Here is a 15,406-nt window from a genome sequence, read left to right as displayed (position 1 = left end):
ATTTTAGTTCGCTGATACCTAAGATGTCAATGTTCAGTCTTGTCATCTCTTGTTTGACCACGTCCAGCTTTCCTTGATTCATGGATCTTACATTCCAGGTTCCTATGGAGAAAAAATCTTTACAGGATTGGACTTTCCTTTCACCACCAGACACATCCACAGCTGAGCATCCTTTCAGCTTTGGCCCAGTCACTTCATTCTTTCTGGCGCTACTAGTACTAGCCCTCTGCTCTTCCCAAGTAGCATATTGGACGCCTTCTGACCTGAGGGGCTCATCTTCCAGCGTCATATCGTTTTGCCTTTTGGTACTGTCCATAGGGTTTTCATGGCAAAGATACTGGAGTGGGTTGCCATTTCCTTCTCCAGTGGATCATGTTTTGTCAGAACTCTCTGCTATGACCTTTCCGTCTTGGGTGGCCCTGTACGGTATAGCTCATAGCTTCATTGAATTACGCAAGCCCCTTCGCCACGACAAGTCAGTAATCCATGAAGGGGTTGTTATATATATACTAGGTTAATTATTTAAAGACTGAAAGTGCAACATAACTAGATTCTAAATAATCTATTTTTCAAAACACACAACAGTCCAAACAGTAAAAGTAAAGTCCAAATTAAGAATGTTTCATTCTTAAGAATTGTTTAGATTCAAAATAGTTTTCAAGAGTGTACAAAAGATACTATTTTTTTTCTAGAATCAGCTAAATTAGACATATTACATTGAGAAAAATGTTTCTCATTTCTTTCCTGTTGCCTTTGATTTCATTGCAGAGATGTTAACATAAGAAATAGATTATTTTGTTATTTAATTTTACCTTCCAAAAGACAGAAGCAGATGAAAAATGTGAGGTTCTTTCCTGTTGGCTTTTCTGAATTAGCTGTTTTAGATTCTAAAAGTTTAGTTCCTAAAGAAGTAATCTTGTAAATAATTTTAATGTCCTCCTCTAGTGCAGGCTCTTTTATGACTCAAGGACTTCAACTCCCAGAATTCCTGAGCCAATATGGCTCAGCTTGGAAACCTCTCCCTTTCCCCTCAGCATGGCTGGCTTAGGATTTCTGGGAGTTGAAGTCCACGAGTCATAAAAAAGAGCCAATATTACTAGCCCTGCAATAGGCTTAGGAAAACCAATAAGGGAGCTGGGTTGGTTGTTGTTGTTGTTGTTTTTGCAAAAAAAAAGGTTCTGGAACGCCGTTCTGAGTGTTCTATGAGAAAAACACCCTGACTTTAATTCATCCATCTATCAGCATTTTACCAGATTCATCAGCTGAGACAGCAGCACAAGTTCTATTATCTGTTTGCATAATAATATAAATATGTATCATGCATGCAATGTAAAAACTTAAGACTATTGTTTCATAGCATTGTGTGCAATTCTAATTGGTAAATGAGTTACTGCTGCTATTAGGCAAGTTTGCATATGAAAGCTCAGTCCTATATCAACTGTTACTGCCAGTGGGATATGAGCTTAGATTAAGTGAATCTATCAGTAAGTCTGAGATGTTTTAATTTGGATTTTTGCAATGATCAGAAGGTTGGACTATGTCGCTTGACATGGTCCTTCCAACTTCATGATTCTAGATCCTATTCTCTGCTTTAAAGAAAAGCTTAAAATATATTCTCAATACAAAACACAGTTGGAAAATAAAACTTGTCCACTGGTGATACATTCAGCAGGAAACACTTCCAAATGAATTTTAACAAAAGTAAAAATAATCCATTACACTACTAGCCCATTACATTGTTGTAAAGTCTTTTCAAATCCATTGCTTCCCACAGCTTTAATTCAGGATCCTGAGGACCATAGCTGGAGAAAAGTTGCCCTTGAGACACATAATGATTTCTAATCCTAATACTAACTTTAAAAATAACAAACAATTCCAGAACATGGCTAACAAATAAAAGCCACAGAATAAGATCTCATTTTTCCCTCATTTAGGTTAACCCAAACTGCAAACCTTCATATTACAATTGTTACCTCAAAAACCATTTTGAAAAAGATAAACTACCTGGAAGAGATTGGTGTTGAATGCAGGGATGAAGATGTCTATTGTTTTTTCTATACTTTTTAAATAAATTTTAATATAATTGTATGATTAATCAATACAGTTTATACTGCTAAGCTTGTAAGCCGCCCTGAGTCTTCGGAGAAGGGCGGGATATAAATGGAATTAAAATAAATAATAAATTATATTGTAGCAAATTTGCAAAGAATGGCCTAGGGAAGAATAGATTAAAGCCTTTCTCTAACCTTCTAGTATCAGATTTCAGACTGCTTTGAATTTTTACTCCTCCAGAAATTGAACCCACATTCAGGAACCAGACAAAAGCAGAAATTTCCCATTTTTTCTCAACCTTCAAAGTGGAATGCATATATTCTATGTCTCCACAGTTGTTCTATCTGGCTGAGTTGTGCTGATCATTTTACTAGCCTCATCTCTTATAATCAATAAGCAAATCCTTGCTGCAGATGGTAGGGAAGAATAGAAAAAATTAAGTCTCTCCTGAGTTCTCTGTTAAAACTCAATTGATCCATGACCCCAGCTGATGGCTGATCAGAAGGGCAGATGGGTTCCTACGATTCTGATGTACTGCAGCAAGAATCTTACAAGACTGCGTATGCTAGGTGAGTTGCTCATATGCAAAAAAAAAAAAAAAATAGGCCACATTTTTTTAATTTACTATACAGTGGAGTGTGAAACACACACACACACACACCCACACACCCATATATAATAAATTTGGATTGATTTCGCCCATATTTGGGTCGACGAGGAGCTCAAAAACACTCAAGACACACACACACACACACACACACACACACACACACACGTGTGTGTGTGTTCGTAGATTTTCACGGGTACAGGTATGTAGGTCTTGGCGTATTCAGGTCTTTTCCCGTGTAAGATTGAGAGTGTCTTGGCGACGTTTCAATGAGGTCCCACTCGTCATCTTCAGACCTCGTCGAAACATCGCCAAGACACTCTCAATCTTACACAGGAAAAGACCCAAATACGCCAAGACCTACATACCTGTACCCGTGAAAATCTACGAACACACATATGTGTGTGTGTGTGTGTGTGTGTGTGCGTGTGGTGTGTGTGTGTGTATATGTATATGTATTCCTTGATAAGATTAAAAATGCAAATCCCAGGCATGTTAAAATTAACAAACTAAACAAACACTGGGATGGAATAAGAAAAACTAAAACAGTTTTTATTGCTAAAAGATCAAGCTTTGTTGGCTAACTGCCAACGTCATCAGGATGGAAACGCTGGGGTGGGGAGATCGCGTTTATACTGTTGGTGTCTGCACTCTGCTCATGGAGTGTGTCACCAATCTGTTTGTTGAGGTCAGCTGTATTTCATTGAGTTGTCGTGCATCTGTTTTTGGGGGATGTAGTTGTCTCTGGGTATCTGTTGTCAAAAATGAATTGCTGATAGTTCCATGTGTTGTAGCCATAGTTCTAGTCATTGCCCGTGTTCTCATACCAGAGGTCCTAAATAGTTGTTGCTCTTCTTCCCTGTGTTCTACATTGCAGGGTGGTTGTGTGTTGGTGCAATCTTGATTTTGATACAATGAGGCGCTCTGTTAATGCTTGCATTGTTCGCCTTCATATCACGCACGTCATTCCTCTTCCCAATTCCTTAGTGCCTAGTATGCAGGGTGGAGGTCTATGTGCTGGTTGATAGAGGAATGGTTTGAAAACCAAACTTCCTTAAACAAGCGGCCAACTTTAGTGTTGTCACTGGCAATTGCCTCAGTCCCAGTGTTGTGACTCAGGGCCAGCCTGTGGGTCCGACAGCCGGCTCCGACGTATCGGAGGACTCAGATGAGGGGGAGGAGGGAGACGAACCGGCTGATGATGGTTTGGAGGCTTTGCAGAGTCCTCAGCCGGGGACCTCTTCTCAGCTGCGTGAGCCCGAGAGTGCGGAGGATGATGACCCACAGCTGGCCCTGTTCAAGGACGCCCGACGCAGGAGGCAGTCGAGCAGGAACAAACAAAGAAAGGCTATGGGACTCCTCGGGAGGAGGCACAGGGAGACCACGCCCTGAGCTCTCTATAAAAGGAGTGTTTGGGGAGGGGCTGGTTGCTGAAAGCAACTTTTCCGCTTGAGAAGACAAGCTCTAGTGTTTTTGTTAACTGCGTAATTAAATCTTGGCAGAAGCCTTTTAGCCTTGGACGCTCTCCAGTCTCTTCTTTCTGATAAGGGGTTTGTTAGAAGAGGGCTGGTTCAGAACAGTTTGCTTTCAGCCTCCCACCCCTTACAACTACGATGGAGCAGCTTCTTGCTGAGAATGCTCAGCTCACCCAGCAACTCACTTTGCTGGCAGCTCAAGTGGGGCAACTACAAGCCCAGGTACATGCTGCACCCCCACCCAGGAGGAAATGTCAGATAGCTATGCCGGATAAATTTGCTGGCAATCCAGAACTGTTTCCTGCCTTCCTGGGACAATGCCAGCTTTTTATCAGCGTGAGAGCAGCTGATTTCCCCACTGACCGAGATAAGGTGGGTTTCGTGTTGAGCCTTCTGTCGGGAGATGCAGCTCATTGGGGCACGCCTCTGTTGGCACAGCCTAGCCCTTTGTTGGATAACTTTGGGGGGTTTTGTGACCATATGCGCCTCATGTATGAGGACCCAATTAAGGCGCAGACGGCCACCCGATGCCTGAAAGCTTTGAGGCAGGGTCAGCGCCCCCTACAGGCCTACATCAGCGATTTCCGGCTGCTTAGCCAGGATTCCGCCTGGAATGAGGCTGCGCTCGTGGATGCCTTCCAGGATGGCTTGTCGGAGGAGATGTTGGATGAGCTGGCCCGCGTGGACATTCCCTCAGACCTGAATGGGCTGATCCATCTTTGTCTGCGGATCGATGCCCGGCTGCAGCAGCGAAAGAGTCGCCGTGCCACCCCACAGACCCCTGCCGCTCCTGTTGTGCGTGAGCCCCCAGTCCAGAGGGAGGAGCCAATGGAGCTGGGTGCCGCCAGGTCCCGTCTATCGGAGACGGAAATGGACAGACGACGATCGGGGGGGTTGTGTTTTTACTGTGGGGACCCTGGACATTTGGCTGCTTCTTGCCCGAAGAAGCGTCAGCGGGCGTCAGTGATCAAGCCTGCCCCGAGAAAGTCCCCTGCTTTGCTGTCGGGAAACGGCCCGAGCCCGATCTAGACGGTGTGAAAGATCGGGCGACCCACAACGACCACGCCGAGCGACGCCGTTCCGACGGTGCCTGTGAACCTCCACGGCATTTGATTCTGGAGGCACGTCTGATCCTTCCTGGCAAGCCAGAGGGGATTCCGGTCCATGCCTTAATTGACTCTGGGGCTACCACTAACTTTATGGATTCGGCCTTTGTGGCCAAATGGGCTGTTCCCCAGTGTCCAGTGGATCCGCCCATGCTTGTGGAGACCATCGATGGTCGAGTGCTCCTGTCCGGGCCTATTACGGCCGCCACGCAACCCGTGTGTATGGCCATCAGTACCCATGTGGAGGCCATTCAGTTCTACGTCACTTCGGATCTGCACTTCCCCGTGGTCTTGGGACTGGCGTGGCTCCGGGCGCATGATCCACAGATCTATTGGTCTCAGAACTTGGTCACCTTCCCAAGTTTGCAGTGCGTGGACCACACCCGCCATATCTGTGCCGGCCAGGTGGAGGGTTCCCCAGGGGTTTCCTTGCCTCCCGAACTGTCCGACTTTGCTGACGTGTTCAGCGAGTCAGAGGCGGACCAATTACCCCCGCACAGGCCCTACGACTGCTCCATTGACCTAGTCCCTGATGCGCCTCTCCCAGTGGGGCGTTTGTACTCCATGTCGGAGCCCGAGTTGGCTGCATTGCGGGAATTCCTGACAAAGAATTTGGCTCGTGGTTTCATCCGGCCCTCGTCCTCGCCAGTGTCTGCACCCGTGCTCTTCGTCAAAAAGAAGTCGGGCGAGTTACGGCTTTGCTGTGACTACCGGAAACTCAACGCCATCACGGTGCGTAACCGCTACCCGCTGCCCCTCATCCCCGAGCTCTTGGACCGACTCCGGGAGGCTAAGATCTTCACGAAACTGGACCTGCGTGGAGCTTACAACCTCGTCAGGGTTCGGCCGGGTGATGAGTGGAAGACGGCGTTTGGTACTCGCTATGGACATTTCGAGTACACGGTGATGCCGTTTGGCTTGACCAACGCCCCCGCTGTGTTTCAGCATTTTATGAACGATATCTTTCGGGATCTGTTGGACCAGTTTGTCGTGATTTACCTGGACGACATCCTGATTTACTCCCCGTCGCGTGAAGCGCATCATCAGCATCTCCGTCAGGTCCTGCAGCGCCTCCGGGAACATCGGCTGTTTGCCAAGTTGGAGAAGTGCCAGTTCTACCAGGTGACCATCGATTTCCTGGGTCACCGCATTTCTCCTGAGGGCATCGCCATGGAGCCGAGTAAAGTCGAGTCGTTGCAGAGTTGGCAACCCCCGCGTCGCGTGAAGGACGTTCAGCGACTCCTTGGATTTGCCAACTACTATCGGACATTCATCCCTGGCTTTGCTGCCTTGACAGCCCCCCTCACCCGGCTCCTGCAGAAGAAGACTCGGTTCCAGTGGAACGCCCCCGAACAACAGGCGTTCCAGGCTTTGAAGGACGCCTTCATGAAGGAGCCCATCTTGAAACATCCCGACCCGCAATGGCCGTTTGTCGTGGAGGCGGACGCCTCCGACATTGCCATTGGGGCCGTGTTACTCCAGGCGACGACGCCCAGCGGTACCCTTTTCCCTTGCGCGTATCACTCTCGGAAATTGAACCCCTCGGAGCGCAACTATACCATCTGGGAGAAGGAGCTGCTGGCCATCAAGGCGGCGTTCAAGGCTTGGAGGCATCATCTGGAGGGGGCGCGGCATCAGATCGAGGTCCGGACGGACCACAAGAATCTGGAAAGCCTGCAGACCGCTCGGAATTTGAATCAACGCCAGATCCGGTGGTCCCTCTTCTTTGCGAGGTTTGACTTCCGGGTGCGGTACATACCAAGCGGGCACAACCAGAGAGCGGATGCTCTGTCCAGAAAGCCCGAATACACCCGAGCGGAAGACAAGCTTCCGCCCAGGACAGTGATCCCCGTCGAGTCTTTTGCTGCGGTGCGGGAGCCGGTGGATATACGGGCTCGGATCCGGGAGGCGCAGCAGCAGGAGGCGTGGGTGGCTCAGCGGAAGGAAGAGGTGGGGCCAGATTCGCCTTGGTCGGTCGCGGATGGACTCCTGTATTATCGTGACCGGCTCTATGTTCCAGGAGGGCCACTCAGGGGACTCGTCCTCAGCCAGTGTCATGATAACCCGGCTGCGGGGCATTTTGGCCTGTTCAAGACTCTGAACTTGGTCTCCCGTACTTTTTGGTGGCCCCGAGTCCGACACGATGTCCAGTCTTATGTCACCTCCTGCATTCCTTGCAGGCAGGCCAAGTCAGCGACAGGGGCCCCGCCTGGTTTACTGCAGCCCTTGCCAACACCCAAGAGACCCTGGGGGGCTGTGTCCATGGACTTTCTGACGGATCTACCCCCATCCTCCGGCTTCACGACAGTGTTTGTGGTGGTGGACATGCTGACCAAGATGGCGCACTTCATCCCTTGTCGCGGCTTACCGTCAGCTCGCGCCACTAGTTGCATGTTCATCCAACAGGTGTTCCGGCTGCACGGCCTTCCCGATAGAGTCGTCTCCGATAGGGGGGCCCAGTTTACAGCCCGCTTCTGGCAGGAGTTGATGCGGGCGTTGGACATTAAGGTTTGCCTCTCGTCCGCGCATCATCCACAAACCGACGGGGGTACCGAGAAGGTCATCGGCATCTTAGAGCAGTATCTGCGCTGCTACGTTAACCTGCAGCAGGACAATTGGGTGGACTATTTGGCCATAGCCGAGTTTGCCTTTAACAACTCGCAGCACACCTCCACGCAGATGACACCGTTCTTGGCCAACGTGGGTTATCACCCCCGGTTTTTCCCCCTTTCTCCCGTGGACTCATCGGAGCCGGCAGCGAACGAATTTATGACGGAATTACAGGCGATCCATCGGTTGGTGCGACGGCAGCTGGAGAAGGCCAAGGCCGACTACAAGAGGTTCGCCGATCGGTCGAGAAGGGATACGCCTCCACTATCGGTGGGGGATCGGGTCTGGCTGTCCACCAGGAACCTACCATCCACTCGGCCGGCGAGGAAGCTGGACCACCGTTACCTTGGACCGTTCCCAGTCGAGGCCGTCATCAATCCGGTCGCCTATCGTTTAACTCTGCCACGTTCCCTGCGCGTGCACCCCGTCTTCCATCGGTCCTTGTTGGTCCCCGAACAACCGGCCTGTCCACTTCGCCAAGCGGAACCTCCCCCATCAGGAACTCGTGATGGAGGCAGCACCCCCGAGTACGAGGTCGCCAGCATCAGGGATTCCCGCTGGCTGAAAGGTCGCTTCCAGTACCTGATCGAGTGGAAAGGGTACGGGCCGGAGGACTTCACATGGGAAGACGCGACCGCCGTTCATGCCCCTGCGTTGGTGACTGCTTTTCACGAACAGTTCCCATCCCGACCGCATCCGGATCGGCAGACCCGGGGGAAGGGCCCTGCGGTGCGGGATAGTGTTGTGACTCAGGGCCAGCCTGTGGGTCCGACAGCCGGCTCCGACGTATCGGAGGACTCAGATGAGGGGGAGGAGGGAGACAAACCGGCTGATGATGGTTTGGAGGCTTTGCAGAGTCCTCAGCCGGGGACCTCTTCTCAGCTGTGTGAGCCCGAGAGTGCGGAGGATGATGACCCACAGCTGGCCCTGTTCAAGGACGCCCGACGCAGGAGGCAGTCGAGCAGGAACAAACAAAGAAAGGCTATGGGACTCCTCGGGAGGAGGCACAGGGAGACCACGCCCTGAGCTCTCTATAAAAGGAGTGTTTGGGGAGGGGCTGGTTGCTGAAAGCAACTTTTCCGCTTGAGAAGACAAGCTCTAGTGTTTTTGTTAACTGCGTAATTAAATCTTGGCAGAAGCCTTTTAGCCTTGGACGCTCTCCAGTCTCTTCTTTCTGATAAGGGGTTTGTTAGAAGAGGGCTGGTTCAGAACACCCTGTTAGATTAAAGATGTGGTTATGTGTAGCCATGTGTGCCCACACCTGTGAATTTTGTTCTTGTCTTCTAATAGCGAGCTTGTGTTCATGCACCCTAGTCCTCAGTCATTTTGCCGTCTCCCAATGTAATTGCAATTGCAATTCTGGCATGACATGTTATACATGACCGAGGATTTTTCTTTATTGTGGAGTGGATCTTTAGGGCGCATGACACAAAGAAATACGGCCGACCTCAACAAACAGATTGGTGACATGCTCCATGAGCAGAGTGCAGACACCAACAGTATAAACGCGATCTCCCCACCCCAGTGTTTCCATCCTGACGATGTTGGCAGTTAGCCAATGAAAGCTTGATCAAGGCTTCCGGTTTGCTAACGCTCCTGTTATGGACATCTGGAAGATGGCTCTCATCTTCCACATCCAGTCTCATCTTCCACATCCAGCTGAGGAGTCCTAAAAGGGCCAAAGAGTTGCCCTGGAGGGGCGACCAGCAAGAAGGGGCTTTTGCAGAAATGCAGGGGAGCCACATTAGTGCCTGCATTCCCTTTGAACTGGCGGACGAAACACCGGCCATAGCAACATGGCCGGCTACTTGGTTGCAGACAGCCGAAGTCACACTTACCACCAGGCAACATTAAAGCAGCATGGAAGAGACTGGTAAGATTCCTCTCATATTCCAATCTTCTTCCTTTCACCTAAATAAGCTGCTAAGTACTTTCCCCCCTGTGGAGAGGGAGGGGGGAGTTGCAACCCTCCCTTCAAAAGAGCGGTGATCTAGCCTCCAGGGGCGTTTTTTAAAAAACATTGAAAAAATGAATTGATCTCAACTAGAACTTTATAACTTGTGGACTAAAAGCTTTTGACCATCTACTTCTTACTTTCTACTCTTATTTGAAAATTTGGCTTTGTTCTTCCAAAATAGAAGAAATAATTGAAAGAGATTAACAGATAGTTCCCTAAAAGAAACAGAAAAGAATTCTCTAAGCACTTGGGGGACACTCAGTGGCTAAACTTGAAATTACAATCTGACACTCTTAAAAAAGAGAGAGAGAGAGAGAAGAGAGATTTGGCTGACTCCTTAGAAAAACAAGATAAGACTAACCTTCAACACCAGATGTGAGACTCCACCATGGAAGAAATATAGAAACAAATCTATGCCATGATGAAAATAACTTATCAGACTTATCAGTTCCTGTCTACAACCGGCGATGAAATAAGAGCTTTTGGGGAAAAACAGAAAGTGTCTTGGAGAAGCAAACTCAAATTGTGATTACAACTAATAATTTATTGGGACAGAATATAACAGAAGAAATTGAACAATTAAATACATTGATAGAAGAATTAACTACTCAACAAGCACAGACATTTGAAGATAAAAATGAGAAACAAATGGAAGTAAAATCACACAGTCCAGGACAACTATATCAAGAGATGAAAATAATGAGAGGATTTGGTGCTTTTATTAGACTCCTCAACCCTTCAAAAAGGAAGATTGGAGGGTTACTTCAATACGATATAATAACACATGAATTCTTTGATGATCCTGAAGCAAAGAAGAGAAAAATGATATGGTAAAGGAAAAAAAGCAAGAATAAGATTGAAGAAGACTGGACATATCTAAGAGGCCTGAAACCGAAAATACTAAAATAGACAGGATTGTACTTGGATTATGAGAGATTGTTCTGATGAGTAGATTAAAATACTAGCTAACTTTTTAAAAAAACCCTCAGATGAATGAATATTAACAGTTAAATTGAAATATTGAGCTGTTTAAATGAAATTGATTAAGACGTATATATGTTAAGAATGATATAATGTAAATATTCAGATGTAGTGATATGAAAGGTTGTATTAAATGTTGAAATGGGAGAAATTTTTGGCTAATTTTTAATATGTGGAAATTATAATGAAAACAAGAATATTATACTGTATTATCAACTTGTTGATATGGAAATGAGATAGATAAGAAGTATATTTATATTACCAGGTATTAGAATTGTATAAAGGGAAGGGAGGTCACCTAGAAATATAAAAATGAGAAACTTTAAATGTTTAACTTTAATATCAATGTAAAATTAAAGCTGGAAAAGTATATAAGGTGTCTGATGTCTTAAAGATGGAATGTTAAAATATAAAATATATTAAAGTATTGACAAATGTAATAACTGATGGATAACAATAAAAAGTATGTTAATTTAGATAAGAGATAATATGTATCAAAGGAAAAAAGAGAGGAAATTCTGCTTATAACAAATTGGAGATTTGTAATAATATGTATTTGTGCGAAATGGAACTATTGTAACCCAGATACCATGTTGCTTTTCAAAGATACCATTGGAAAATTGGAAAATCAATAAAAAGTTATAAAAAAGAATTTGAAAGAAAAATAATCTACAGATTATATTTCACTGATAAAATATGATCCAAATTTTGTTGTAATATATTACAAATATATGTATTCTTACATATATACTTTTAAAATAAGGTCATCTTTTGTATCATCAGCCATTAGATCTGCCATACTGAGGACTGCACAACCAAAAGGTCGCCGATACTGTATATTGCAAGCATTTTTCTTTTCACCTGCTCCCATTCGGCCTGTCAAAAAAAAAATATTGTGAAAGAAAAAAAAACAAGAGACATTAAATAAAACATATCTGCTACCATCCACAGATAATTTAATAATTTTATTGGATGTTAACTGTGCCAATGGTGAAGAACACCTTCAATCTGTCTCCTTCTGAATTGACCTAATAGCATGAAAACTAGAGAAAATGCCTACATTAAACTATGTGAGCCAGCATTCTAAATTTGACTTTTCTTAGAAGCATCCACAGTTCCCTATAAGCCTTCTATTGACATCAAAGAGGAACCAACATTAAATTTCTTAAGCTCCAGCTATATACATTCACTAAATCTTTTCTCAGGAATAGAGGTTGACAATTTTCATATAGGAATCCAGTAATTCAGGTTTCTCATATTTCTCTCAGCAAAATCTAGAAATATAAAAATCATGAAACCAAAATCATTACCTTATATATTCCTTCCAATGTTAGGTTAAGTATGTGGCCCTAATAGGTATTTGTCTGATTAAGCAAGTCTGAGATTTTGTAATTATTAAAGTGAACTGTTTGAAATTCATGGAGTTATCCATGGTGTGTATTCATTTCTTACTATGTTGCAAATCTTACAGTTTTAATTTAGCTGTACCTTCACTTACCATAATTTAATTCTCTGGTGGGGCATCTAAAGTCCAATCTGATTTAGTACGTTCCTAATACAGGTAGTCCTCGACTTACAACAGTTCATTTAGTGACCATTCAAAGTTACCTCACTGAAAAAAGTGACTTATGACCATTTTTCAAACTTATGACTGTTGCAGCATCCCCATGGTCACATAATCAAAATTTGGATGCTTAGCAACTAGCATTTGTTTGTGATGGTTGCAGTGTCCCAGGGTCATGTAATCATCTTAACTGTAAGTTGAGGACTACCTGTACTTGCGAAAAATATGAGATATGCAAGATAATAAAAATAAGAGGTGAAGAACAAAGAAGGGAAAATCATGCCAACAAAAGATTCTAAGGATAACCAACAAGAATTTAACTAAAATGGAAGGATTTTACAAGTTATCTCTTATTGAAGACTATATGTAGACATGATTATTTTCACTTATATGTTGTTAAAAACCACAATTCAATTTCACCTCTACTATTTTGACAAATTGTCAGTGCCTTGTGTGCTTATCCTCTCAATCTCTGCCTTAAATCCACATGAGCTATATATTTAAATTATGGAGCAATGAAAGGCACATTCTTATTAACAAATCACATGCTGAAATCATTGTTGTCACATCTTCTTTGTTTTAAAATAACCTGCACAAATCTGAATATTTGTAGTACAATTTTAAAAAGAACAACATCCCTAGGATCTATTCTTGGCTTTGCAAGGCAGAAATTATAGGCAACTGAACATATGCAGCTCAGATAGGAATTGAACTCAACAGAATATTAACTATTCCATTTATTGATATTCCGCATACACACATAGACAAACACACATAAAATTAGACACACAGATACACAGACACACAGATATACACAAACACACACACACATATACATATACATGCATATAAATATTCCAGAGTAGCTAGCTTAGCTGAGAATTTAATCTGCCTGTATGAACATTTCAAAGTGTTAAAAATAGTAATAATATGACAACAGTAATAATAACTTGTCAATTCATGTGACTCTGCCCTGCAGTTTGATAAGCTAGAAAACTGTTTATATCTGCCTTAAAAAGGATATGAGACTGACAAGTAATACATTAATATAACATATGTGGATTCTTAACAACAATTGTACAATTAGAAGTTTTCCTTCTTTGTCAGGAGAAATTAGTATATGCATACCAATGCGTATAATGTGCACAGTAATGTAGATGTCCTTCCTAAGCTCACTGCTTCCCAAATTCTGTGAAGAATCAGAACAATCCAAAATTATCATGTGGTTTTTTACAGATTATTGATATAAACAATTTTTAAAAATTAAGTGTTCTTCTGCCTAGCATACTGAATAGCAGTCAAGAAAAAAATATGGGGTATTCAAAAATACTTCATTAACACCACATTTGTACACATATCTGTTCATAGTCCTGGTAACATTATCATGTTACTTTGTTCTTAGATATTAGTCTGAAGTATCACTATTGCATACACTTTGGTCATATATTTGGATTATTGAGCAAGAAATAAAAAACCTCATTAAAATACAGCAAATAAGGACAAATATATATAAAGCAACTCACCACAAAAAGAGAGCAATATCTTTCTGGCTTCTCTGGACATTTTGGCAAACCATTCCGATTCAGTTTTAAAAAGAATCTCTCACTATAAAATAAATATTATAATTGAAAATGGTAAATTTATCTGTCACAGCAATGTGCAAAAAACTCCCCATATTCATTATTTGGATAAATACTTTTTTGTCACTGTTTGCAAAACAATATTTTCTAATATTCTGGAACAAGGTTGCAAAACCACCCATTTTTCTATTTACCAGAGTAACTTTGATACTTTTGCTACAAAAGCCAGCTCATTCTAGGTCAAAATGCAGAATTCCATAAGGTTAAGATAATTGCTAAAAGAATCACTGCTATGGAATCAAAGCCAGATGGGTCTTTAAAATAACTCATTGAATGAAGCAGCAACTCCTTAATTATATTTTTAATGATTAAGAAGTTGCTGCTTCAGTCAATGAATTATTTTAAATTCATTTCACAACTAAAATGTTACTGAACTCATGAAATAAAGTATCAGGGCTATTCATTATCATATAGTAAGTTTACTGTTAGAAAAATAATACTTGCTTTTTTAGTCCAAATCAGTAACAAATCACAGTTAATGTAAGGACCCACTTCAATCCCACATCTTAAGAAAGCAGAACTCTTGGAAACAATTTCTTCCAACAGGAACTTTTATTAAAAGTAGTTGATAGCAGGCATAATAGACAGGATCTGAGATATCCCACACAGAGCAATAGGTTAAAGTATCCTCAAACAAGACCCCACCCCATAGTCCACCCATCCGGTATGGGACGGCCAATCCCCATTTGTTAAGTCCATCATGGGAAAAGGGGAGATAACATCAGCCCATCTCCAGCTCCCGCAGTGATGGTCGACGGCTTCTTCACACCTACCTCTGAGAGCGTAGAAATAAACCAGGCAATGAGGTTACATTCCTTATTTCCTCCCTTGTTCTAGCTGACAGTTTAGGGAGATAGAGTTCAGAGAGAGAGATAACGCAGTGTGGGAACGTCCAGAATTTGGTCTCCCAAGAATTTGGCTTTTGACCTTTCAGCCTTTCCGTGCTTTCCTAGTTGGGCCTCTCTGTAGCTTCAGTGCAGAGCACACTCTCCTGGCTAGGAGGGGGGCCTGGCATGTGGGAGGTTTGGGAACGCTATGATAAAGACTTCACATGCATCTTATGCTATCTTGTTTTTGTGTGATCTCATAAGCACCTGAGTATCCAATTATTTCTGTGTATCCTGGTTGTGAGAGACTGATGTAATCTTTATTGGAGGTGAATAAAAAGTTCAGCGGGCAGTGCTCGGGGAACTTCTTTTTCTGGAGATGAGGCTGCCTGGCTGGTTCAAAGCTCTCTATCGGCTCAGGTCTGAATTCTTTTCCCTTCGCCTGAATTCCTGTCCCTACATCTGAATTTCTTTCCCCTTCATCTGGCGACTCCGCCGGGACTCGAACCCGGAACCTTTGAATTAGAAGTCCAATGCGCTACCGACTGAGCTAGCCGGGCCCCCCTCCTAGCCAGGAGAGTGTGCTC

The 15,406-nt window shown here is 44.0% G+C and overlaps 1 protein-coding gene across 1 annotated transcript in view; it reads right to left on the bottom strand.

The window, feature by feature from the left end:
- LOC310642663 (dedicator of cytokinesis protein 4-like) overlaps nt 1–13,913 on the bottom strand; it is a gene marked incomplete at its 3' end in the record, with an annotated part of 85,252 nt that extends 71,339 nt beyond the window's left edge. Inside the window, exons 1-3 of the mRNA XM_083366549.1 lie at nt 13,876–13,913; nt 13,481–13,541; nt 11,532–11,664 (exon numbers count right to left, since the gene is read on the bottom strand). Of these exons, the coding sequence (XP_083222675.1) occupies nt 11,532–11,659 (128 nt within the window). The 5' untranslated portion in view covers nt 11,660–11,664; nt 13,481–13,541; nt 13,876–13,913. The remainder of the gene's footprint in view (nt 1–11,531; nt 11,665–13,480; nt 13,542–13,875) is intronic.
- Between the last annotated feature and the right edge of the window lie 1,493 nt (nt 13,914–15,406).

This window comes from Vipera ursinii, assembly GCF_947247035.1.
Source record: "Vipera ursinii genome assembly, chromosome: 6".
Taxonomy (NCBI): Eukaryota; Metazoa; Chordata; class Lepidosauria; order Squamata; family Viperidae; genus Vipera; species Vipera ursinii.
This window is presented reverse-complemented; position numbering and strand designations above follow the sequence as displayed.